The sequence below is a fragment of the Engraulis encrasicolus genome, chromosome 14 (genome assembly GCF_034702125.1).
Source record: "Engraulis encrasicolus isolate BLACKSEA-1 chromosome 14, IST_EnEncr_1.0, whole genome shotgun sequence".
Classification (NCBI taxonomy): domain Eukaryota; kingdom Metazoa; phylum Chordata; class Actinopteri; order Clupeiformes; family Engraulidae; genus Engraulis; species Engraulis encrasicolus.
Window position 1 is genome coordinate 4,473,457 of NC_085870.1, and position 27,321 is coordinate 4,500,777.

Here is a 27,321-nt window from a genome sequence, read left to right on the forward strand (position 1 = left end):
TGAATGCAGCGTATATGTGCTTCCAGGAGACAATGGGTTAAAGGGCCAGTGATGTTTCAGCAGTAGCACATGTCATGGCGGCACCCCCGTGCCACTATTGTATGGATCATTTTTGTTTGTATGTTGTTTTTAATGGACTATCTCAGAAGAATATTAATCGTAGCATATAAACCACCAATTACTAATTAATTTATGGGCATTAGATGCCGTTGCACCACCTGACATCTGAGCCCAAAAACACGTCTTTGACCCTAAAATATAATCACCAAAGCAGTTGATTTTGCAGTTTGGCATGTGTGATGCATGTGCTGCAATCATTGAGAGTAAATAGAATGGAGGCCAAAATTCTATTTCATTGTTGAAGCCAAGTTGGAGCCCATAGAACTAATACATTGTATTATTTCTATGGTTGGAGCCAAGGTTGGACCCAAAAAGACCAGAAAATGGCCAAATCCCATTCATTCCTATGAGAGACATAAAACCCTGTATCTCCCTTAAATGCCACTCCAGGGGGATCATTTTTCGCTCAACTAGTAGGTCCCCTTGCTCTCCAACTTACCAGGGTGGTCTTTTTTTGTGGTGAAGTTTTATTTTAGAGAGATATTAAAGTTAAATTGACCAATGAGCATCAGAAGATGGTTTGATTGACAGTTGGGATTCTTTTCAGTCAGGCGCACGCTGAGAGGGCCGTCGTCATGACTACTACTTGGCTGTGCGTGCCTAGGCTGGGACTGGGAAATCTTGTCTATCTGTGTGTTGCTCCTGATATTATACTTTCATAAACTTTGAACATCAACTCGATCGATTGATCTACTGTTGCCATTGTTTGGCCATCTCCTTGTGAAGTCGGGTGTACTTATCGGTACTCTGAGCTGGAGCGCTGATGTTTAGGTAAGTAAAATGAAACATTTTATTACAGTTGTTTGACCAACATGACTGACAAACTTGTTTGCATAGCAAAATACATTGACTTAAATAACACTGTGGTCATAGTAATAGCCATAATATGGCGGGCAAATACATTGTGGCATGTGCCTCAAGTTTTGTTTTTTTGTTTTTAAGCGCTGTCAGCGAGACATGTTGAGTGTAATGATGCTAAGACTAGCTCTATTATTGCATCGTGTCTCCATCAAACATGCCATTAAAGTGACTTGGCATCTGTCGGTCTGTAAGTAACTTCTAACATGAATAATGTTTAATGTAAGTATATAAGCAAACTGTGTTTCTTTGACGTACATTGGGTTTAGTGTAGACTTAATCAGTTCTACTGCAGAGTAGCAGGTGCAAATCTGTTTTATTTAGACATCCTTGGTTCGTGTCTATGCTAACTAATTCACCTCAGCATGCTACATGCACCTCAGACTTTACACAAAAGTTGGTGAAGGTAAATTTCAAGCTCATTTAGTAATCCAGGGCATTGGTGGTGGTGGATTGTTTGCTGACATACTATTTGTTCGTAGAAGTTGTGGTGGCATAACATTATTTCCAATCAGGACTTAGGCGTCAGGTGACTTGCCTGACTGACTGGGTTTGTTTATTTCACATCCCAAGCCTAGCTAGAAGTTAAATAGCAAAACCGTAACATTGCACAGGTGACAGGTTAGATAGTTTTGCTTGTCATCATTTCACTATAATTTCATTTCAGCGGATAGTCTGAGCACATAAACTAGAATAGTTCTAGGTTTGTGGCGTACACCTGCAAAATGCATCATTCCTCAGTTATTGTTCATATTGTAGGGTGACTCAGTTAGCAGAATTTATGTTGAGACATTGCTTAATATAATTCGCGGAGGTCATTTTCATACCGCGAAATTTTGCGCGAGCAACCGGGAGATTATAGTTTAATGTTTTATCTGTCGTCTTAATATTGTGCATATTCATCCTTAGGCTGTTGACATGTGAAAGTTGAATGTTTGATACCCACATGCTGAAGTTAGATGTTTGTCATTGTGCTGCATGTGGACGGTACCGTTTTGTCTGTAAAACTATGGACGCCAATTACATGCCATCGTTCCTCTTAGGAGTAATGTTCTCCCTTGTGATGTTTTCTGTCATTGCAGATGCGATGTCCCAACAAGAATCACAGCACATTTCTCCTTGGGAACTCAAGAGCCTAGGAGGTACTGTAAATTGCCTTGTGAATGTGATCTTTAGTAATTTTTCAAATACTACCTTTACAATATGCTTCCTGACCCTAGACCTGAGATCCAATTCCTCTGTACAGCTATTATTGTTATAATTAATAAAATACAAGACTATTGTCCATATCCATGGCTGTAGCATACAGGTCGAGTGCCATTCAATGAAATATACCTCATACAGTATCTATTTACTGGATATTCATACCATGCTGACATGTTTTTTAACCCCAAAACCTGCCACTAATATACAAGTTATTAAAGTTGTTTGTATACAAAATGGATATTGTTCTCATTACCCTCCATGTGCCTTTTTTTGTTCCTGTCTGAACAGTACACCTCAGCAGGCACACCAGAGAAGGACCACTCCTGGATAAGGATTTGAGCCACTGCCACGACTGCCATCTCTACACTATATTACACACGTGAGTCATTATCACAAGCCTGGTTCTAGCAATCCATAGCCTTGCGCTGTGTGGCTCTTATGAGGCGAAGATAAACAAAATGTAACCAAGTGATTTGTATGATGTCCCAAGCATAACAAACCTAACACATCAGCAAGTGAGACTGAAATTAGGCCTACACTTAGATGTTAGTTTTTTAAAAGTTTTTTACATTATGCTTCCTGATTCTATACCTAAGACCTATTTCCCGAGTAAAGCGATCACCCTCATATGTTTGTGTATAGTAATAAAATATAACTGGTACTATATCCACTGCTGTGTGTTTCAGGCCAGCAGATGTGGGAGGTGGTGATCAACGTGACCCGTCAGCAGGTGGAGGACTTCCACGGCCCCGCGGACTACTGATTACTGTGTGTGGCCTAGAGCCACCATCCGCGTCGCCCGTAAGTTTCATCTGTCTTTCACGGCTTTTGGTCCATAACATCATATTACAATTAGCTACAACAGGCAGAACTAAGCCTCTTATTCAGAGGCCACTGGGCCTTTGTTCAGACACCTGACTATCTGAACTGTCTAAAATAATTTGTCAACCCTTTCTCTTGCTCTTTTCAGAACATGGACAAACCAAATCTGACAGTGCCCATCATCAGCTGCTGTGACGGGCCTTCCATGGTGTTGCTGTGGTTATTGCAAGGACAAACAAAAACTGTTTTGTTTGGTTTATACAAACCAAAACAATATGTAAATAAACTACACAATTTGTACTGCTAAATCCTGAAATTGTAAGTAGTTATTAAGTAATGCCTGTGTGCGTTTGTATTAAGCACTATATAAAAATACATTACACATACGAAAAACCTGTTCTGGCCTTTTCTGTTCAGCATTATGAGAAGTCAAATGGTAAAAGCATGTTAATATACAGGTCTCAAGCACAAGAAACATTGGGATGATAATAGTAAGTGTTTATTTAAAAAAGAAACAAGTTAAACGTCAACACGACGCATGACGTACATGTATATAGGGGTTCTTCTTGTGTTGTTGGTCACCACATTGCTTCAGGGATTGAAAGCAGTACTATGTATTACTTAAGTCATATTGGTTGAGACATGAGGTACGTTTAATGAAATGTAAATGACTTATTAAATGGAGGATAAAGGGCTGGAGCTGGAGCTCGCTGGCAGGTTCCATCTTCATGATCGCCACACACCCATCTGAATGAACAAATATGAAGAAAATAAACCAGGAAGTTTTAATCAGGAAGCTTTGGTACCATGGTGTATGAAAATAGCTGGATAGCTGTTTTGTCTGTGGGATGTTCAAACATATACAAACACACCACATCATTTAAAAAATGTCATACATGCTTTAACAACCGTTGCACATAAAGGTAATTCACTCCAATGTCACTTCATGTTCTACTTCAGTAATTCTAGTGACAAATATCTTTGTAATAGCTGTACATTGGCATTTTCTGACACCGATTTAGGAGTAGTGTGTGTTGACCTTTCATATCTGTTTAGCTACTATACACCACCGTCAGGATACTGTGTGTGGTGGGCTAGAAATTAAATACAGGGCACATCAAGATTTCTGGTGGCACTTCAAATTGGCCTATACAAAGCCTACACATCTGATGATGAATTACTGGAGTCTATGCTGTGGATAGCTGGTAAATGCATTAAGTACGTGGGGGTCAATTAATCTGATCTTGAACATATTTTGAAGAACATGCCCACAGACATGGCAGCACAAGAACGTAGGCTATTGCTTTCAATCAAAACACAACGTCGACGTTATGTCCTGCTTTGAGTGATCACCAGCCTACTTGTTTTACTAACTATAGTCGCAGATTGCATTGTAAGACTGTCCAACTTGTATGCAATAGTCATTTTTTTTTTCCTGTCATAACGTATCAATTACAACGTGATGAAGTGGGTGACATGAGGATGGGACTCGCTAGCTAAGCTAATATTACTCAAGTGCTATTGTAAACTACCCTTCAAGATTTCATTACCGTTATGTATTGATATTCGCCACACTTATTGATCAGCAGGTTTTTAATGGGTTATGTTTCAGTGAAAATCAAGGTTTCTTTATTGACACTTACCAGTCGCACAGCCGAAAAGTGGGTTGGTTCAGTAGCACCCTCGCAGCGTGATATTAATTTTTCACCCTTGTGGGAGGGGCGGGACATGACTTGAACTGAGCATTCTCTGATTGGGTGTTTTGTTGTCCAATCAGCACCTGCGTTGGCGTTGCTAAGGTGGAATGTAAGGTGGAATGTTCCCAAATCTGGCTTCAAAGCGTTGAATGGCAAATAGCGTTGATTTGGCGTCCATTCTATTTACTGTCAATGGCTGCAATATATAGTGATATTAAAATAATGTTGCACGAGACAAGAATAGCACTAGCCAGAAGATATCACACCATTCAGAATATATGTGCTTGTGGATCATTCATTTAGGATATATTATCGGTTCAGCGTCAGCTTTCTCAGGGCTATGAATTAGTTGTCTACATAAACAAATGGATGATGACCTACTGTATTCTCACTTGTCACCAGCCCCCTCAACACCTGTTGTTTACTGCAGTACTCACAAACATGCTCTCTCTCTCTCTCTCTCTCTCTCTCTCTCTCTCTCTCTCTCTCTCTCTCTCTCTCTCTCTCTCTCTCACACACACACACACACAAACACACACACGCACACAAGCACGCACAAACATACACACACAAATGCACGCATACACACACACACACACACACACACACACACACACACACACACACACACACACACACACACACACACACACACACACACACACACACACACACATACACACACACACACACCATGCCTATATTAATCGATAGGGAGAGGGCCGAAATCTCATTGCTGGAAAATCTGACAAGGGAAGCGTATCTTAGGCCTAGTGCTCAACAATGCATTTTTAAAAAATTGACTTTTAGGAAATATTGTTTCTCCGTAAAAGTAACTCCGAAAAGTGGTTATTATTCATCATGTTTACTTATTTTTATTTACGTTATTATTACATCAAACACAAATTGAGTGCACTACACTTGTAACACTTTAAATCATAATTCATGGAAGATTTACTGCTGTTTTAATTGATGTTGACTTAACGCTTTTGATGAGACAAATCTTTGGGCTTTACAGTTTATATGCTTTAAGACAAGCTGTTGTTGTCTTCGCACTGCAGCTCGACTGTGGGGGCACTGGGTGATGAATCTGACTGGTAGGGATGGCTTTGAGGAGGCCTTAGTGAAAAACATTGTCATCGTGGCCATGGGTATTGCAATCAATTGGATCAATGGGATCATAGTTTTGACTTTCTTCAGGAACTCTGTTTTCCGATGTGAAACCAGATACATCCTGTATATGAACCTGGTGGTAAATGACATGACCATGATATTTTTCTCGGTGGCACTTTACGTGTTGACTTACGCCGTCTCGTCTGTCAACCTGGCCGGGTGTTGCGCCCTGGTTGTCATCGGCACGACCACGCACATGAACACCCCCATCATCCTGACTGGCATGGCCATCGAGCGCTATATCGCCATCTGCAAGCCTCTCCACCACGCTCAGATCTGCACCGTGCGCAGGACCTACGCCCTCATCGGCCTCACCTGGGGCGCCGGGCTCGGACCCGCTCTAATCGACGTCTTCATTTCCTTATCCGTCCAGCCAGACACCTTCCTCTACTCCTCGGTGGCGCTGTGTCACCCGCTCATCATTTACAACACCCGCATGCACGCGGACAAGGTGCAGGTGTGGTAAAAAAATTATTCTTATATGATTCTTATGTAGATTCTTATATGTAGGCCTACATGTATATGCAGGAATATGGATGTATATGTATGTGACTATATATATATATTTCCAGTGTGTAAGTATTGTAATCTGTGCCTGAGTGAAGGGGGCCTGTCTCTGAAGTGGGGCCAGGCTAATTTGCACAGATGAGCCGAATGGGCTTCCTAACCAGAGATATCACAGAGAATGATGTCTCTTGCTAAGACGACTCCTGCTCCATTTTGGAGCAGTAATAAATCTGCAGAAAACTCACCGGATCAAAAGTGCCTGTCTGACATTTATGGAAAAACCCCACACAGGTGTTGCAGGGCTTGTACATGTCGTTAGTGTGGCTGACGCTGCTCTACACCTACCTGCGGGTGTTCCTCGCGGCTCGGGCGGCCACGGCGGACGCGGCCTCGGCCAAGAAGGCCCAGAGTACCATCCTGCTGCACGGAGCCCAGCTGATCCTCTGCATGCTGTCCTACACCACGCCGTACATCAACAAGGCCTTCATACCGCTGTTTCCGGCTCAGCGCACCATCATCATGTTCCTGGGCTACTTGATCACCTCCATCATACCCAGGCTGCTCAGTCCTCTCATATACAGTATTAGGGACAGGAAGTTTGCCAAGTGCATGTCGCAGTACTACACTTGTAAAGTGAATATGGGCCTATCAAAGGGCCATGGGAAGAGGAGGAGGATGAGCCCGCCTTCTAGCAAGAAAGTTGGTTCACTGAAATGTTAAATTCATGGGATTATGTTTTAGAAGTTGTGAGAAGATGCAGTGAAATTAAGAAATCAAGTAGGTAGCAGGCTTCACTCAGGTTTCTTGATAACTTTTATGGGTGCTGTCCCAAATACATACGTAGAATCAAAGAAAAGGGGGGCGCACCTTGCATCAATTTTTTCTTCTTTATTTTTGTGCACAGACGCGCTGAGGAAGGCACACGCCGAAACGCGTCTGTGCACAAAAATAAAGAAGAAAAAATTGATGCAAGGTGAAATTAAGAAACAAATGTTTAAAATGGCCAGGCTAAATCTGCAGTGAACATGTGTGATGGTTGTTTTTTTTTTCATTTTGGGCTATGCTTTATGAAAACTGAATGTGTAGGCTACTATATTTCTGGAGCAATATAGCCACTGGTGGGCCCTGAAGGTATTCCAAGTGGGCCTTGAAATCATTTTCTACAAATTATAATCATATTTTGGTGTGTGTTGTTATTGATTTATTTGAGTTTTATTCTTTATTGGGTCAGAAGTGGGCCCTGAACATTTGTGACAATTTCGAGTGGGCCCCACGTTGGAAAAGGTTGGGAACCCCTGTTCTGGAGTTTATCACCAGGGTCGCTGGCAGCTTTTGCTGGGCCCAGGACAAAGTCATCTGAAAGGGCCCCCTACCCAATACATACAACGTAATGGGGACCCAATTCTGGGGGGCCCCCTCTCCCCGGGCCCGGGATAACATACCCATTTGCCCCCCTCTTTCAGTGGGCCTGGTGCTCACAACAGTTTCACTAAAGATTCTTGATTTCTTGAGTTTGTAACTGCTTATGTGAAACTAACCACACCTCGACACATATAGCCGAGGGCCTATGTTGCACAGAGTGGTGTTTTATTATTACTGCACAGGAAGTTTTGCTACCTTGATTCTCTTGCCAATATTTTGTGTTTAACTATATGGAGTTATGCATGAAAGGAAAGCTGTATACAGCAAATGTAATGTACGATGCTAATGCATAGGCCTACTGTATATTCATTGATGTATCATTTTGAAATATATTTTCTAATTTCATGTTAAAGAGCGTGGTATGATGACGGCTTTTTTGCTGCACAGCAACTGGTGGGAAGTATTAGTTACCGGTCTGTACCAGTTGGAGAAATAAACAATTCGAAAGACACTATGTAAAGTGGTGCACTTGTTTCAAAAGTCATACTTTCAGGAGAATATGACAAAAATGATAGACATCTGCGCACTGCAAGAGGATTTAGGATGTACAACGTTTTGACCCATCAGGGTTTTCATCAGGCAATGTTTTCATCTTAGATAAGACTTTCAATTATAGTTGCAGACAGTGTGCAGACTTCTATTCTCCCTCTTGACAGACTTGGCCCCACAGCTGCTCTCAGTGAGGCGGTATGTCAAAAACAAGGGACTGGATCTGGAGCCTGACTTGTACTGTATAGGATGTGTATGCTGGGAATGGTGGCTAGAGGAGGGGATGTATGCAATGCTTTCTGTGTGTATTTATGTTTTGAGCTATTGAGTGAATGTACATTTATGTTACATGGTGAGATCAAAGACAAATGTCATGCTTGCATGACAATAAAGCCTATTCTATTCTATTCTATTCTATTCTATTCTATTCTATACATTTACTCTTTCACTCAAGACAAAATAACATGGTAACAATTGCTGCTATACTTTGTTGAACAAATACGTAACACATGTAACTACAGCAATGTTAAAGGGAAGCAAACAAATAAACTACCCTGACAAGGTCAAATGGCTACAAATAAACTACCCTGACAAGGTCAAATGGCTGCAAAACCTCTTAACCTCCTCCCCTTAGGGCAGTCATGGGTAAACGGTTAGGGTGTCAGACTTGTATCCCAAAGGTTGCTGGTTCGACTCCAGATCCGCCAGGTTAGTGGGGGGAGTAATTAACCAGTGCTCTCCCCCATCCTCCTCCATGACTGAGGTACCCTGATCATTGGTACCGCCCTGCTGCACTGCTTCCTTGGGGTGCCATTGGGGGCTGCCCCCTTGCACGGGTGAGGCATAAATGCAATTTCGTTGTGTACAGTGTGTATTGCGCACCTGTGTGCTGTGGAGTTCTGTGTCACAATGACAATGACAATGGGAGTTGGAGTTTCCCAATTGGGCTTTCACGCTTTCACTTCACAAACAGCATACTGCCCCCCAGTGGTACGTGACGGGTCATGCAAGAGATTGCAGTATACTCTTTTGCTGCCTTACAGTTCACATAAAACCGGATTGGGATTTCTTATGCAGTTATGGAACCAAAACAAACGAAAACAAACCAACCAAATAAATAAACAAACACGCAAACAACATCAGAGCAGAGCACTTGTTTAAAGGGACACTGTGTGAGACTTTTAGTTGTTCATTTCCAGAATTCATGATGCCCATTCACTAATGTTACCTTTTTCATGAATGCTTACCACCAGCATCAAATTCTAAGTATTCATTATGACTGGAAAAATTGCACTTTTCATACATGAAAAGGGGGATCTTCTCCATGGTCCGCCATTTTGAATTTCCAAAAATAGCCATTTTTATCTGCAAAATTGACTGTACTTGGACCCTACTTGAAAATATTTGTTTATTACTTAGTAAACTTTCATGTAAAGATCACATTTGTCAATAGGCAGCCCAGTTTCAATGAGCAGCATAGTTGCTGTACCTTTTTTGACCATTTCCTGCACAGTGTCCCTTTAAGATTTTAAAAGCAGTTGAAGTTCTCATAATTGCTACAATGCCCTTGTCGTCACTGGGAACTAAAATAATTTTAAAAACCTGCAGGAGGACGTCTGTACTTTTGAAGAGGGCTACTGGACTCAGGCCCCGGGCCTTTTTGTGGCTAAAATTTTGTCAAATAAGTGACTGAGATCAATTTAGGAGGCAGAAAAGCTTTTCTCTAATGTAATTAGAACATCTTCACTGCACACTCAAAGCCAAAGAGAGAGGGTGGAGCGATGTGTGTGTGTGTGTGTGTGTGTGTGTGTGTGTGTGTGTGTGTGTGTGTGTGTGTGTGTGTGTGTGTGTGTGTGTGGTGTGTGTGTGTGTGTGTGAGAGAGAGAGAGAGAGAGAGTGAGTGAGAGAGAGAGAGAGAGAGAGAGAGAGAGAGAGAGAGAGAGAGAGAGAGAGAGAGAGAGAGAGAGAGAGAGACAGAGACAGACAGACAGACAGAGACAGACAGAGACGGAGAGACAGAGAAAGACAGAGAGGGAGAGACCCTCAAAATGTAAACAATCGATGACATACTGGCTGACAGAGGGGTAAACTACATAGCTCTAGCAATTTTAAATAAACAAAGCTGTCCCATGCTGTGCTGGTAGGGAAGTCCAGTACAAAGGGAGTTGTGTGGGTGTGCATTTCATGGGTCAATATCCTAATAAAGTACATCAGTCTTTCAATAAAGGGAAAAAAAACAAAAAGTAAGCCTAAATCAACTAAACCCATAGCCTCATAATATGCACCTTTCCATCAGAAGAACGCTTCACCATTGGTTGAACCATTGGCACTACCATGACAGGACACAGAGGTTTTATAACATAACAGCTTGGTCATCAACATGATCTCGAACGAATTGCGTCTCATTTCTCACGCAAAACAAAAACTGAAATTGCGTCACATTTACGACGCATTCTCTTTGACACACATGCGCAGTGGTCATTAGGGAAAGTTTTGGTCAGGGCACAAATTTAAAACTCAGAAAACTGACAGGTTAGGTTTAGGGATGGTTTTGGGAATGGCACAGTTGTAAAACTATGAAACATTGCATTACTGGCAGGTTAGGTTTAGGGATGGTTTTGGGAAGGGCACCGCTAGACCAATCAGAAGTTACCTATGTGCTCTAGACAGCAGGGAATGTGTCGAAATATGTACGCAATCTTGGATGTTGGTTGGCGTGAGAAATGAGACGCAATTTTTCGAGATCAGGCTCTGGTCATTGCCATGGTACCAACAAACTTTAACAGGGCCTATGCAGCTGTGTGCATCTGATTGCTGTTGTACCCCTTAGTCTTCATAGTCACCTTCGTCTTTGCCCCTTGAGTCAGAGGTGAAAATAAATGTAGGCTTACATACAGCACTGGAGAGAGATGCTGTGTAGGCCAACTGGGCTGGAGCTGACTAGAGTGCAGACAGACATTTAAGACAGACAGGCAGACAGACTGACTAACTGACTGATGGGTGGATGGATGATTGTATTGTATTGATTGATTGATTGATTCATTCATTCATTCATTTATTCATTTATTAATGGATTGATCAGTTTTGGCGCTACCGTGGCTTAATGGTAGGACACACGTCTGCTACGCTGCCGACCCAGGTCCCTTGCCGACCCTTCCCTGTCTCTCTGTCCGAAACGTTTCCTGTCTCTGTCTCAAACGGTCCTATCATCAATAAAGTCTAATAGACCAAAAAAAAAAAAACCCAAAATCTTAATTGATCATTGTTTGTTCATTGTTGCTCACAGCTATGTTTAGAGGTAAAAAAAAAAGAAAAAGAAAAAAAACTGGCTATTACAATCTCCAGAATAGGTAACTATAGTAACCACGATTTGGTTTTGCCTCTGGGTGGTTGTTCAGTTCCATACCAAGTGTTCTCAAAAACGCCAATTTAATGTGGACAAAGTTCCCTGACGGTGTCTGGGGGCTGATTTCACAGAACAACTTGGCCAGTACTAAAGAAAATAATCTGCTTTTGTTGCCGCTCAGCAGCCTTACTCTTTTATTGTTCTTATTTTAATGTCAGTAAATAGATGGCCTGCACTTTTCTCTTATTATAGGCCTATAATCTGTTGGAATAGAATTGAGCCTTGATGATTGTTAGACTATTCGCTTTGCACAGTATACTATGCCACGTTTTTTTGTACAAAATCCTTATTCTCATACCAGCAGTCCCTACAGACAGATGGTCTTCTCTCTCTGTCAAGTGTTCATATAAACACATACAATTGTGATGAGGATGATAGCCTGTAAGTGTACACTGAGGCGGCCTACAGCCTTGCCTAGTTGTCCAAGCACACAGTGTTCTGCAGTGGTGGTGGCTGTATCATGTCTTGCAAGTTCAGCAAACAGTAGCCTACTTTATTTTCATACAAGTCATCATCACAAACATGTTGGTTATTGTATGTGAAATTTGCATTGTCCTATCCAAATGAATAAATAAATAAATAAATAAATTTCAAAAATGCTAGAAAGTTTAAGTTTCAATAGAAAGTTTTGTTTGAATAGGAAAAAGACAACTTGGATTTGAATTGGATCTCTGCTCCAGCTCCAGTAAATGCTTCCTTATGTGAACAGTAGGAGGCATTGTTCTCAAAAAGAAAAAAAACATCAACTTTGGGACCGTTTGCCCTTCAACATTGTGTTGAAAGAATCCCTGTAAAATGCTGTATGAATGGGACTAAAACTGATAAACCAGAGGCTGACAGCCACTGTTCATGCAATCACAGGAATCAACAATAGCCTTTACATAGGCCTAGGTATAGGCCTACGCATTTTTGAGTCCAGTGTTGCTATTAGACATCCAGAATAATTATGAATTGAAATGTAAACTTGTGAAGTTCATTATTGTAGGCTATTTTGCCATCAACTTCACTATCTGGTATGCTTCAGTTTTTGAAGTAGCCTATCCTATTAACCAGCATTTTGCCTCTTCTGTGTTCTCAAATCTGGCTCCAATCACAGGGTTTTCTCCAGAGCGAAGAAATAATAATGTATTAGAACACACCAAACATTACGCATGAAAATTCGTCACATTTTATGAGATTTGTTTTTACGCATTGTGTGCGCTCATTCGGCTTCCTGTGTTCCGTTTAGACACAACTTGCACATGATCCCTCAACTAGACGCATGTAAAATTCCGATGAACCCTTATCTTATTCTCGGAGCCAACAGTAGTAACCGAAGCGCGCTCCCGACGACGTGCCAATCGGAAGCACATGAGTTGCCGTGCAAGAAAGTGACAAGCAAGCTGCACTGGAGCGAATAGAATAATTACGATGCAAAAACTACTCCAAAATAGTGAACGCATAGACTCTAGGTATAACAATGCGCAACGGGAATGCAAACTTTCTTTTTATTTTGGTTCTACAGTTTGTCTCTCATTAACATAAGCACTTGAGAGCGCATCTGAAAAGGACAAGGTGGAATCAATAAGCTACAAGGTGAGTCTTCTTGTTTTAATAGTCTGAACAAAACAGTCAATGATCAGCTAGCCTATACCAAGGTGGAATAGAGTTTACTACAACTTCTTTGATATGACTGTCAGAGGTGCATGAATGAATGAATGAATGAATGAATGAATGAATGAATGAGAGAATGTTGTTGGACTTTTGGATATTCGCGGCATTGCTCTATGTTCTGTATAGCTTTATGTGTATTACTATTACGCACGGACGCTGTAAATCCATCCAGTCGTATGTTTCTGATATGTCAAGTACAGTGGACCTTAGACCTCATCTTCCTAAATTATAGATAGCCTTCCCCTCGTTGTCTCTCACCTATAGGCAAAATCCCTAGAGATCAGAGCGGTCTGCAACATTTATGCATGGAGATTCAAAACAGAAGAAGCAGCAATAGAGATTTACGCACCTTTTCGGTTTAAACAACTACACACCTTTGTAAAGACAAGTACACACACTGAGGGAATTAACCCCATCATGTAGCCTACTTTATTCAGAAGAGTTTGTCTTCACAATTCATGAATTGTGTGGGCGCAGTGAAATAACTCATTTGCAGCATCTTCATTGCTAGGAAACAAAAGAACTCGCTGCCTATTTTTGGGAACATCTGTTTACCAACGTGCATATTGCATGTGATATAAAGGGAGCAGTGGCAAGCGAATGTAAACTACCAAGTTTAGTCACTAAAAGGGCACTTACTTAGTATGCTAAACATCTAATGCAGATTGCTTCATGTTTGGCACATCTCCTCCACACATGCATGCAGTAGCCTGCAGTACACTGATGCTCTGTTTTCACTCTGTACAGTAAGTCTACATCACTACCTTGGGAATTCTTTCACACACATTTCCACACATGCAAGGGGTTGAATGTGGCTTTAGTCGTGGCCTTGGCACCTCTCTATTGTACACGTGTCATAGTAAAAAACATAAAGTGGTGATTTTGTCAAATTCTTGACGTCTTAGAGCTGAAATACCTGCACTACACTGGACAGTTATTGCTGGGTCATCATGCTGATACTCCACTGCCTCCTGTCCTATCCCTGGCTGTGTCTGTATGTGTCTATATTGGGTCCATTGATTCCTTTGACCTCACTATTTGTTGAGGGGGTGCGAATGTCACCTGAAACCGTTGCCAGCTTTCCTATCTGAACTCAGGAGAATGGATGGGGGGTGGGGGGGTGAGCGAGGGACATTTTCAATGTATTTATTTATTATTAGCAGCAACCTTACAATAGCTTCACATTTCACCTCAAGATGTCTCTAGTCTGCCTGTGTGGAAACCATGGTAAAGGGTCACCTGAGCCTCAAGTGAATGTGTCACTGTGTTGTAATACAATGATTGAATGTGTGTGTGTGTGTGCTTGCGTGCGTGTGCGCGTGTGAATGGTTGAATGCAAAGCACTCAGTGTAAAGCTCTTGGGGGTATACTCTGCTGAATATAGTGGTGCGCTTTACAAATGCAGTCCATTTACCATCTCCTATTTACCATGCTGTGGTGTTTACAAATGCAGTCCATTTACCATCTTCTATTTACCATGCTGTGGTGTTTTAAAGGGTCCCATGGAGAACAAGCAACCTGTCATATACTGTAACGCAGAATCATAACCGTCCAAATTCGATCAGTTCTCAGCCCACACCAACATGTAATTCATATTATTCGCATCAATCTCTCTCTCTCACTCTCTCTCTGCAGTGTGCGCTCATGTGTGTGCTGCTCATGTGTGTGCATGTGTGCATGCAAGTGTATATTTTTTAAGGGGCAGCCATGATACAGGAGTACCTTGCCTTATAGTGAGTGCGTTTTAATATGCGACCTTGCCTCCTCCACTTGCGCTTGTCTCCTCGTCCCGCCTCCTGGCCCCTCCTCCATGGAGAAAACGATAAAGTTTCCCAGCTGTCACCCTAGCCACAACAACTTTTGAAGAACTGTTTTTCATTCACCATCCCAATTGCAAATGAGACAAAGACTCTACAATTGAGCTTTTGCAAGATATTGAAATATAATGCTGTTGTCAGTGATGTCATCATGACGAGAAGCAAGTGGAGGAGGCAAGTGAAGGAGGCAAGGTCGCATATTGCAACGCACTCCGTGCCTTGACGATGACACCTCAAAATATCCTCACAATGTTGAGGTGTACCTCATTCCCTTCACAATGTCTCTATTTGTGTGTGTGTGCGTGCATGCGTGCGTGCGTATGTGATGGCAGTTTAAAGGAGCAGTGGCAAGCGAATGTAAACTACCAAGTTAAGTCACTAAAAGGGTACTTACTTAGTATGCTAAACATCTAATGCAGATTGCTTCATGTTTGGCACATCTCCTCCACACATGCATGCAGTAGACTGCAGTACACTGATTCTCTGTTTTCACTCTGTACAATAAGTCTACATCACTACCTTGGGAATTCTGTGTGTGTGTGTGTGTGTGTGTGTGTGTGTGTGTGTGTGTGTGTGTGTGTGTGTGTGTGTGTGTGTGTGTGTGTGTGTGTGTGTGTATGTTTGTGCGACATCTGCAATTGAAAGCTGTGGCTATAAATGTGTCCTCGTTGTTCTTGTCTTTGGCAGTCTAGGCCATGTGCATAGGCTGGTGGTCAGTGGACTCAACATCAGTGGACTAAGTAAAAGACGGGCCAGACAGCTAGCTAAATACTGCTCAATATCAGCTGTTATAGGGAGCATGTTCATCTGGAAGAGAAGATGTTTCCTGTATCCTTAATGATGCATTTCCATAACAAGATGTGTCTTTTGGTCAAAATAGTTGCTGGATTATTCATTATATTTGGTTCCTATTGATTTTAACTTGTAATGTGGAATCAAATAAAGTACATAACGTGTGTGTGTGTGTGTGTGTGTGTGTGTGTGTGTGTGTGTGTGTGTGTGTGTGTGTGTGTGTGTGTGTGTGTGTGTGTGTGTGTGTGTGTGTGTGTGTGTGTGTGTGTGTGTGTGTGTGTGTCTGTGTGTGCAGCTATGGTGAAGGAGCAGCTGCCGAGCTGGGCGTCTGACCCGGGAGGAGGAGGAGGAGGAGGGGATCCCCTGGTGCACATCAACGTGGGGGGACTTCGGAGCAGCCTGTTCTCCAGCACGCTGCGCAAGTTCCCCGACACGCGCCTGGGACGGCTGCTGGCCTGCGAGTCAGAGGAAGCCATACTGCAGGTCTGGGATGATGATGTTCATTCATGCATTCATTCATTTATCCATCCAGGCTATCATCTTAAAAGAGTTTAGTTGTACAGTAGGCATCACATTGATAAGCCCTGAAGAAGAAAAGTAAATAGCCAAATAAAAAAAGTAAAAATTGCAACCTTGGGGGCGCTGTGGCGCAGCGCGCTAAGCCCCCCACATTTGGGCTTGCATGCCCAAGGGGACCCCGATTCGAGTCCGGCCGGGGTCATTTCCCGATCCCAACCCGTCTCTTTGTCCCACTCACTTCCTGTCACCATCTCAGACTGTCCTATCAAACAAAGGCATAAAAGCCCCAAAAAATACACATTTAAAAAAAAATTGCAACCTTGAATGCCTCAGCATTTGTCTACCTGGACCTAGGTTTTTGGCTGACTAACTGATTCCTCAAGTCATGTATACACCTTAAACAGGTTATTATTGGGTTATTGACATTCTAGAATGATAGGTAGCCAATCACAAGCCTTGAATTCCAGGTTCGTGTCACAGACTTGATCGGAACACATGCAACCAACAGCCCTGCATGTAAACAACAGAAAACAGTTTACTCCAGTAACCTGTTTATTCCAATAACCCGACTATTGTGGTAATGTTAAAGTGATACTGTGCAGGAAATGGTCAAAGAAGGTACTGCAATTATGCTGCTCATTGAAACTGGGTTGGCTATCGCCAAATTTGATATTTACATGAATGTTTACTAAGTAATAAACAAATATTTTCTAGTATGGTCCAAGTACAGTCATTTTTGCAGCTAAAAATAGCTATTTTTGGAAATTCAAAATGGCGGATCATGGAGAAGATCCCCCTTTTCATGTATGAAAAGTGCAATTTTTCCAGTCATAATGAATACTTAGAATTTGATTGTGGTGGTAAGTATTCATGAAAAAGGTAATATTAGTGAATGGGCAGCATGAATTCTGGAAATAAACAACTAAAAATCTCACACAGTGTCCCTTTAACAGGCTCACTGTGACATTCCTCTGTGACTGACATACCCCCTCCTCTATGTGCATGCAGGTGTGTGACGACTATGATGAGCAGCTGCGTGAGTTCTACTTCGACCGCAACCCGAGCCTGTTCGCCTACGTGCTGCACTTCTACAACACGGGCAAGCTGCACATCATGGAGGAGCTGTGCGTCTTTTCCTTCTGCCAGGAGATCGAGTACTGGGGCACGTTATCAAAACTCATTCATACATTACATTACATCAGTGTTTCTCAAAGTGTGGTCCGGGGACGACTAGTGGTCTGCAACAGAGCTCAGGTCGTCCGCGAGGGGATTTCTATTTTTCCAAGACAAGCTAGCTGTAAGCTTTATTTGTAACATTATGACAAAGCTAAACATAGCTGAAGTCTCATTTTCACCACAATAAGTCAGGCTTGTAATGTGAATAAAAAGTAGCCTTTGTGATCAGCACCGAAATTAGACGTGTCAAATTAGCAACCGTCAACTGTCAATTCAATTGACAGGTGATCCCTGAACATTTTTAGTGGGACAAAGTGGTTCTCGGTCTGAAAAAGTTTGAGAAACACTGCATTACATCAGTGGTGTAGTCTACTTTTTTATGGTGGGTATACTGTATATTTGAGCATTTTTTGAAGTGGGTATACTGTATATATTTGTGCTATTCAAAACAATGGATCAATCAATTTCAAGTGGGTATACTGAAATCCCTGATATTTAGAAGTGGGTATACTGCGTATACCTGCGTTCTACGTAGACTACACCACTGCATTACATTACATTACATTACACTTAGCTGATGCTTTCATTTGTTCAAAGCGACTTACAAACTATTATTTTTCAAGGTATTGGTTAGAGTCCCTGGAACAATGTGGGGTTAGGTGCCTTGCTCAAGGGCCATGGATGGAGGTGTAGGGAGAGGTCAGGGGGGGATTCGAACCGGTTAACCCTAGATTGAAAGACCAATTCTCTAACCACTAGGCCATGGCTGCTACATAACAAACCATGACAATTAGGTCAGGTTTACAATTGGCTTTCGCGAAAGGAGAGAGATCTGAGAAGCCTGGAAAAAGTGTTCCTAGCTTGGCGTCCTTGGTCTCTCTGTCTCTCCTTCCACGGATGCCATCTGTAATGTAAAGCGCACCAAAGAAGAATAAACATACACATGCAAGGTCATAGTTCAGCTAAGTGATAACTCTTTTTAACAGCAAGAGCTCACACAGAGACAGAGTTAACCCCTTAGCGCAGAGCCTATGTTATAACCTTACAGTCACCAAAATTGTAATGCCTATGTCTGAATCTGTTACTTAAGGCTCTTGGTACTGTAGCAGTAATGTTGTTATGATGTAATTGAGTATTTTCAGCAAATAGTGAATAGGCCTGCCGGCGACCCCATCTGCAATAAGAGACTACGCCAGAAACACAGAAAGAAGAACAACGTCTTTTACATTACATTCATTACATTGCATTTGGCAGACGCTTTATAACCAAAGCGACTTTCAAAAGAGGACATACAGTAATCAAGCCAACATCACAAGCAAATACAAAGTGCACAGGAAATATACAGAACAACAAGTGCAGTTGCAGAGAGGGGTTAGTTTTTATTTTTTATTTTTTTATTGTTATAAAGAGTAAATAAAGAGTAAATAACGAGTACACACACAACACACACACAAACACATACACACACACACCCACACCACACCAACAAAACTAAACATCATGTCAAGAGTCTGCCTTGGGGCTAGGCCAGCTCAAGCATTAGTCTAGTAGCTTCTCTCAAAAGAGGAAGGTCTTTAGTTGTTTCTTGAAGGCTGCAAGAGATGTGCTTAGTCTTGCTGCCTCTGGTAGACCGTTCCACCACTTGGGTACAACAACGTCTTAACTGCTAATTATTCTTCCAGGCATCAACGAGTTCTTCCTGGACAGCTGCTGCAGCTACCGCTACCACGACCGCAAGCTGGAGCGCCGCCGCAAGAACTGGGACGAGGACAGCGACGTCAGCAGCGTGGACACCTCCGTCGACGAGATCTCCGACCTCAACAAGGACATCCTGCTCTTCCAGGCATGGACACGGTGCTAGCGGACAGTGTGTGTGTGTGTGTGTGTGTGTGTGTGTGTGTGTGTGTGTATGCAGGGAAGCTGACAAGGTGGGACAAAGGGGTCAATTTTCCTCCTCCAGGGAGATGGGGGCCCAGAATTTGATTTTCATTACATTGTGTGTATTGCATGGGGGGCCCTTTCAGATGACTTTGCCCTGGGCCCAGCAAAAGCTGTCAGCGTCCCTGTGTGTGTGTGTGTGTGTGTGTGTGTGTGTGTGTAATGTGTGTGTGTGGGAGATGGTCTTAAGATCAGAAGGTTGCAGGTTCGAATCTCACCTTTACCTCCATTCATAACTGAAGTGCCCATGAGCACCTAGCCCCATACTGTTCCAGGGACTATAACCATTACCCTGTTAATAACTGTTAGTCACTTTGGACAGAGCAGTCAGCTAAGTGTAATGTAGGGTAATGTACTGTATAGTGGCATGTCTCAACCAATATGGTTTTGTCCATACCAAAGATGAAGCTAAGCTTGTAGCACTCCACAACATGATTATGACCATACACTGTAAAATGGGGGAACCTTAAAGTTGTGTACTTGGGGGAACTATGGGGGAACTATGGGGGAACTTAAAAGTTCTCTGAAGAACCGATGTAACAAATCGGCTCTAAGCAAGGCCCTTAAGGTTTCTCAGAGAACTCTTAGAGGATTCACACCCAGAAAAAACGATTAAACAAAGAACCTTTGGAGCATCTTCGGTGTAGTCTGATTTTCATTGACTTTCAAAACTCTGTTCAAGACTTGGTCTGACCCTGTGCATAACGGCAAACATTTCCCAAACAGCATGGTTGACCATCCTCCCTCGGTTTGCTACTGGTCAAGGCCAGAAAAGGCTGTGCCAAAGTTTAAACCAAACATCTCTGTTTCAACCACATCACTGCCTTGCGGATGCATTATGGACGCAAGGGCCAAACGATAAACAAAACACATCTGATTTACTTGTTCTCATTCTCATTCTCGTGTAGATGGGGCCTGAAGCCAGTCCCTTTGTGGCCAGGCCACGCCCTCCTTGTGACGCACCTTCGCTGTTGCTTCTTATCAGGCCAAGAGCAATGTAAATATCGTTTCTGATCTCCTGAAAATACGGGAATCCACCCACACAAACCTAAGGAGGCAGGTCAACCATGCCGTTTGGGAAACGTTAATTGTTATGGTCTTGGTCAGTCGATGATAATCAGGCTAGCCCCTTTGTACCCTTTAACTTGCTGTGCAGGACATGAGGTGTGGGAACGTGCGGCGCTGCCTGTGGCTGACCCTGGAGAACCCCGGCTACTCCATCCCCAGCAAGCTCTTCAGCCTGCTCTCCATCTCCGTGGTGCTCACCTCCATCGCCACCATGTGCATCCACAGCATCCCCGAGTACCAGCTCTTCGACGAGGCCGGGAACCCCATCGAGGACCCCACCTTGCAGGTGAAGCAATCTCAATCATGAAACCCCATAGACTGAGGACCCTACCTTACAGGTGAAGCAATATGAAACCCCATAGAGGACACCACCTTACAGGTAAAGCAATCTCAATCATGAAACCCCACCTTACAGGTAAAGCCATCTCAATCATGAAACCCCATTGAGGACCCCACCTTACAGGTGAAGCAATCTGAAACCCCACCGAGGACCCCATCTTGCAGGTGAAAGAATCTCAATCATGAGGACCCCAACTTACAGGTGAAGCAATCTTAATCATGAAACCCCATCGAGGACCCCACCTTACAGGTGAAGCAATCTGAATCATGACACCCCATAGAGAACCCCACCAGAGAATCGTATATGAGAGTGAGATAAAGCAGGTGGGTTCTTTTCCGGTATCCACTTTACGTCGGGTGAACGCCGCTTTAGGAGACCTTCGATTAGGAGACCTTCGGAGTCTTGAGGTAGAGAATAAATGGAGTCCCCTTAGCGCTGTAGATGGCGGTAGCGCACATCTTGTGCAAACACCACAAAAAGAGAAGAAGAAGGAGGGACAACGCCCCCTCAGGAGACCAAATTTTGAGCACACGCTTTTGCATTGAGTGGGCGTGTTTCGATTCCTCTTATTATACTGTATATCCAACCTCTTTGACCCCACCTTACAGGTGAAGCAATCTCAATCATGAAACCCCTACTGTCTTAAGCCGACTTTGACTTTGACTTGTGACACCTCTGCTCTGTTTGTCTCTTCTGTCCCAGTACCTGGAGATCTTCTGCATCTGCTGGTTCACCTTCGAGGTGGTGACGCGCATGCTGCTGGCGCCCAACCGCCGCAAGTTCTTCATGATGCCGTTGAACATGATCGACATCATATCCGTGGTGCCCATCTACGTCACCGTGTTCTTCGACCTGGTGGTGGGCAGCGATCCGGAGCTGGAGGACCTGGGGAAGGTGGTGCAGGTACAACAAGGATATATATGATTTTTAAAGTGTGTGGGATAGATGTGTAGGGCTACATACATGACGGTAAATATAGTTACAGAGAGGACAACATGTCACAGAAGTCTCAGAAGTCCAGTGATCTGGAGCTGGAGGACCTGGCTGGGGAAGGTAGTGCAGGTACAAGGATACATATGATTTTCTTTTTTTTATATATATATTTTTAGGGGCTTTTATGCCTTTATTTGATAGGACAGTCTGAGATGGTGACAGGAAGCGAGTGGGACAGAGAGACGGGGTGGGATCGGGAAATGACCCCGGCCGGACTCGAACCGGGGTCCCCGTGGGCATGCAAGCCTAAACATGGGGGGCTTAGCGTGCTGCGCCACAGCACCCCCAAGGATATATATGATTTTTAAAGTGCGTGGGATAGATGTGTAGGGCTACACATGACGGCAAATATAGTTACCGAGAGGGCAACATGTCACAGTTGGAAGGAACTAGACTCACCCTCTCAGAACTACGTCTTGAGGTGATTCTAAAATCGCCCCTGTTGGAACTGAAGATTGGGTGGGGTATGGGCGGGGTAAATGCAAAAAAAAAGTGAAGCCACATCCCGATAGAACGCAAACCCCATAGAACCAGGCTAGTGGGTAAGGCCTCATGTTGGGCAGTCGTGGCTCAGTGGTTAGAGCACTGGGTTGGCAACCAGGGCTTGACACTGGCACTAGCCAACCGGACAAATGCTGGTAAAACTTGGCTGTGGCTAGCAATGCTTTCATTGTCACTAGCCAATTTGGCTAGCAGCTTATTCCTTGGTGTGACATACGCATCATAGCCTATATTCTATTGTTCGCCCCTTCTGTATCAATTGTTTGCATTTAAATTCACAAAAAGCTCAGTAACTCAGTCTCTATTTGCTTGATATACCTCCATGTAGAAAGCTATGCACTCATCTTGCTTCAGCACCTCATCTTCTGACGTACACTATCATGATAATTTTTTTAATGATATAAAATTGGTGGCTAGTGGCATACCTGAATGGCTAGTGACTTGGGAAAACCACTAGCCACAGAGGTCGGTGGGTCAAAAAGTTAATGTCAAGCCCTGTTGGCAACCCAAGGGTTCCCAGGTAAATGGCCGACCGGACCACGGCTGAAGTGCCCTTGAGCAAGGCACCTAACCCCCACACTGCTCCCCGGGCGCAACCAGCAGGCAGCCCACTGCTACGGACTAGTGTGTGTACTTCAATGTGATTCACTAGTCCAAATGGGATAAAGTGCAGAGAAAGAATTTCCCCAAGGGGACCAAAATTGGCTCCAATTGGCTTTGTTAATGTTACTTTTAGTAGCCCCTTACCTGACACCGTCCCACCGCTGGGATGTTGTAATAGTCACTGAAAATACTTGACTACCATAACACTACACCACTATGACAGTGCACAGGGCCTTTAGTAATGTGACATGACGACTTGGTGATTGCCATTCAGGTAAAAGCTAATTTATAACAGGAGGAGTGTCTTAAAGATACGTATATATTAGAAGGGCTCTAAATTAACCTTTTCCATCACCAGCCAAAATGGTTGATGAATGTTGCTCTTACCAGCCACACCACACACTCACAAATGGGTTTATGTGGCTAGTAAGTTGGTCTTTTCTACCAGCCAAACTGAAATTTCACCAACATCTGTCCGGATGGCTGGTGTTTATTTAGAGCCCTGTATATAAGGATACTTTTATTTATCACTCACATCCATAAAGCAGAGCGAGCGCTCAGAGCAGAGAGAGAACTGATGAAGGCAGAACCCTGAAACGTCTGCCCTGCCCCGCTCTCAATTTCAAATAAATATAACAAAAAAAATTGTGCTTGACCTTAGTGTCTTTTTTTAGTGTGAGAGCATTCTCATTTTTTTGTTGTTGAAAAGCCTTTACTATCATAGCAATAGCAGTAGCAATGTGATTTCTGTAGCATATTATCATACATAACTGTCATAAAATGTTCTTAAGAAGAAAGAAAGAAAAGAGAGAAGAAAAATATTAAGATATAATTTTAAGAAATAAAAATTATTTTTCTTATTTCAACTGTAAGATTGTTCCAGCATTTGGCAGCATAATAGATACATTCCATTTCACTCTGTCTGGATTTTACCCTGGGCACAACCAGTAGAGAAGACTCTGAAGACCCAAGACATATTTAGGATGATATTGCTCTAGCTAGCATATCTACAATATATTTATGGCCGAGCCCATTGAGTAGCTTATAGACAATTAGAAGAGTTAACTCAATTCTGAACCTCACTGGGAGCCAGTGTAATGATCTAAGCATTGGAGTGTACTACACCGCTACAACATTACACAGAGCGTTTAGTAATAAATCATGACTTATTGCTATTCTGGAAACAACAAATATATAGCATGGATAATAATGCTTACACACATGAAATGATACTTATAGGTGTTCCGGCTCATGCGGATATTCCGAGTTCTGAAGCTGGCCAGACACTCCACGGGCCTACGGTCGCTAGGAGCAACACTGAAGGTGAGAGCAGCCACTCTACACGGTACATGGATATGCTACTGCCTAGGGCTGCACGATACGTATATCGAAAATGTATCGATATCGCGATATCACGGCTAAAGTTGTGCACATATCGCAAACAGTTTTTAATTTTTAGTAACAGGAAATTTGGTGAGAAGGTTAAAAAATGCATTCAAAATGTTGACATATAATAATAGAACATTGCTCTCAGTTGTTTTATACATGATAAAGTGTAGAATGGCAAGTAGATAGGGGAAAATATATGTATATATTAAATATCGTGAGTAATATATCGATATTGCCGTATGCAGTCATGTTATCGTGTATCGCATATTTTCTAATATCGTGCAGCCCTACTACTGCCTACACTGCACTGCACTATACTATAACAGAATGGCTACAACCTTTGTATCACATTGCAGCATTATTGGAATCCAAGCCTGGATCACGCTGAATGTGTGGACATTTGATCCTGCAGAGTCCTTAGGGGGGGGGGGGGGGCACTACATTACATGTTTACGTACTCACATGTGCTTATCCTCTGTGCTCTAAATGTCATCCTATTCGTACACGACACAAGAAAAGAGAGAGAGAGAGAGAGAGAGAGAGAGAGAGATCAGGGCGGTTGTTGTGAGAGATGAGAGGTTGTGATGTAAATGACGCGGTAGTAGATTCTGGGGATGAAAGTGCACAAATATAAGTTTGTTTATCACATTTATTTGTAAGTCGAGTAATGACTGTGTCCAGAGCATCCTCCTCCCAATACAAATGACTCTACAGTAATGGTTTGCTCAAATGTTTAATTTGTTCTTCTGTCTAACACAACACAGTTAATAATAAAAACTACAGACAGATGATGCCATTATACAGTAGATCACAATAATTGAACGTTTTGTCAGTTTCGGTGTCTGTCCTCTGACTACCAAACTAAACGAAAGCCAAAAACCTGCAGCCAGGATGAAAAAAACCTCAGGATAATGCATGCTGTCTACATTTAAAGCCACAAATGCTCAGCATAGAGTAGCCGTGGCCTAGTGGTCTTTCAATCTAGGGGTTGCCGGTTCGAAACTCCCCTGACCTCTCCCTACACCTCCATCCATGGCTGAAGTGCCCTTGAGCAAGGCACCTAACCCCACATTGCTCCAGGGACTGTAACCAATACCCTGAAAAATAAGAGTTGTAAGTCGCTTTGAACAAAATTAAAGCGTCAGCTAAGTGAAATGTAATGTAATGTAAAATAAATAATACTGGTAGATTAACTTTAACCTCGACATATGTACTTAACTCTCCCATTCAGGTCATGTTAGTCAGAGTTTAGTTGTAAGCAACTGGAGGGCTCTCTTTTGGAGCTCCAAGCTCCAAGCTTTTGAAGGTCAAGCTCCAAGCTTTTGAAGGTCAAGCTCCAGAAAGTTCATCTTACAGCTTTGACCCACCCAAATGCTGGTGAACACATTTATATTTTTAAGAAAATAATTAAATAAAGAATGAATTAGGCGGAGGTAGTATGAGGTTTCTGCCAGACAGCAACGATATGCACATCATAATTCCAATAACTAGTAACAATAGATGACCTTGACCTATGCATTTCTTCTTGACCTCTGCGTCAAGGCATCCGGCTGCCTTACCTGTTGGCTACAGTTTAACAATTGTAATGATACATGACCTTTACCTTGACCTTGCTGTATGTACTTGTGTAAACTGTACTTGACTCTTGGACCCCCTGTGTACCTGTGCTTTCCTAACTGTAACCTAAATCTGAGGATAACAGGAGGGTTAATAGTAATGATACATGACCTTAAACTGTGTACCTGTGTGCCACAGCACAGCAACCGTGAGGTGGGCATCCTATTGGGTACAGTTTAATAGTAATGATACATGACCTTTAACCTGTGTACCTGTGTATAACAATAGTAGTGATACATGACATATACGTGTACCTGTGTACCTGATACGTGTACCTGTGTGCCACAGCACAGCTACCGTGAGGTAATGATACATGACCTTTAACCTTTGACCTCTGTGTGCCACACACAGCACAGCTACCGTGAGGTGGGCATCCTGCTGCTGTACCTGGCGGTGGGCGTGTCGGTCTTCTCGGGCATGGCGTACACGGCGGAGTACGAGGAGGACGTGGGCCTGGACACCATCCCGGCGTGCTGGTGGTGGGGCACGGTCAGCATGACCACGGTGGGCTACGGCGACGTGGTGCCCGTCACGGTGGCGGGCAAGCTGGCGGCCTCGGGCTGCATCCTGGGCGGCACGCTGGTGGTGGCCCTGCCCATCACCATCATCTTCAACAAGTTCTCGCACTTCTACCGCAAGCAGAAGGCGCTGGAGGCCTCGGTGCGCGACGGCAACAAGAGCAGGCTGCGGCAGCGGCGCCGCGTGGCCGTGGTGGACGTGGGGGTGACATCGTCGGACGACGACGGGGACGATGACGGCAGCAGCCACTGCCTCGAGGAGGACCTGGACGACGATGAGGACGACGTCGTTGGCGATGATGAGGAGGAGGATGTCAGCATCAGCAGCAGTGACGGCGGAGTGATCAACTACAGCTATGTGGAGCATTTGCCGCCCGTGCCCAGGAAGAAAGACTTGGCCTGCTCAGAGCTGCATATATGATGATGTCTCGACAGTCAGGGCTGTGCTGGGGGAGAAATAGGGCCCGGGCACTTTGGGATTGGGATTAAAGCCCATCCCCCCTCCCCTCACAATTAGCGATGCAGAATTGAGTCACCGGTGGGCCCTTGCACCCCCGTGGGCCCCTATTTACATTTGTGAAAATAGGGGCCCACGAGGGTGCATGGCCCAGCGGGGAAATGCCCGCTAGCTATGCCAGATGGCCAGGGGCCCACAAGGGTGCATGGCCCACCGGGAAAATGCCCACTATGCCAGATG

The 27,321-nt window shown here is 43.4% G+C and overlaps 2 protein-coding genes and 2 long non-coding RNA genes across 4 annotated transcripts; 3 read left to right on the plus strand and 1 right to left on the minus strand.

Moving 5' to 3' along the window:
- Window positions 1-528: 528 nt before the first annotated feature.
- Window positions 529-2,967, plus strand: LOC134463058 (uncharacterized). The gene is made up of 4 exons (XR_010037617.1): window positions 529-891; window positions 2,061-2,120; window positions 2,473-2,563; window positions 2,871-2,967. It is a non-coding gene; the product is annotated as an uncharacterized LOC134463058 (long non-coding RNA).
- Window positions 2,968-3,487: 520 nt separating this feature from the next.
- LOC134463059 (uncharacterized) lies at window positions 3,488-4,892 on the minus strand. Its single transcript, XR_010037618.1, has 2 exons — window positions 4,650-4,892; window positions 3,488-3,753 (listed from the first exon to the last, which is right to left on the minus strand). It is a non-coding gene; the product is annotated as an uncharacterized LOC134463059 (long non-coding RNA).
- Window positions 4,893-5,787: 895 nt separating this feature from the next.
- Window positions 5,788-13,100, plus strand: LOC134462945 (odorant receptor 131-2-like). The gene is made up of 4 exons (XM_063216215.1): window positions 5,788-6,333; window positions 6,675-7,011; window positions 9,833-9,908; window positions 12,929-13,100. Exons 1-4 carry the CDS (start codon window positions 5,788-5,790, stop codon window positions 13,098-13,100), a joined length of 1,131 nt encoding a protein of 376 aa, XP_063072285.1.
- Window positions 13,015-27,194, plus strand: si:dkey-43k4.5 (potassium voltage-gated channel subfamily S member 2). The gene is made up of 8 exons (XM_063216304.1): window positions 13,015-13,275; window positions 16,258-16,445; window positions 17,490-17,643; window positions 19,340-19,500; window positions 20,752-20,949; window positions 21,706-21,906; window positions 24,340-24,423; window positions 26,458-27,194. Exons 2-8 carry the CDS (start codon window positions 16,260-16,262, stop codon window positions 27,043-27,045), a joined length of 1,572 nt encoding a protein of 523 aa, XP_063072374.1. The 5' UTR covers window positions 13,015-13,275; window positions 16,258-16,259; the 3' UTR covers window positions 27,046-27,194.
- The last annotated feature ends 127 nt before the right edge of the window (window positions 27,195-27,321 follow it).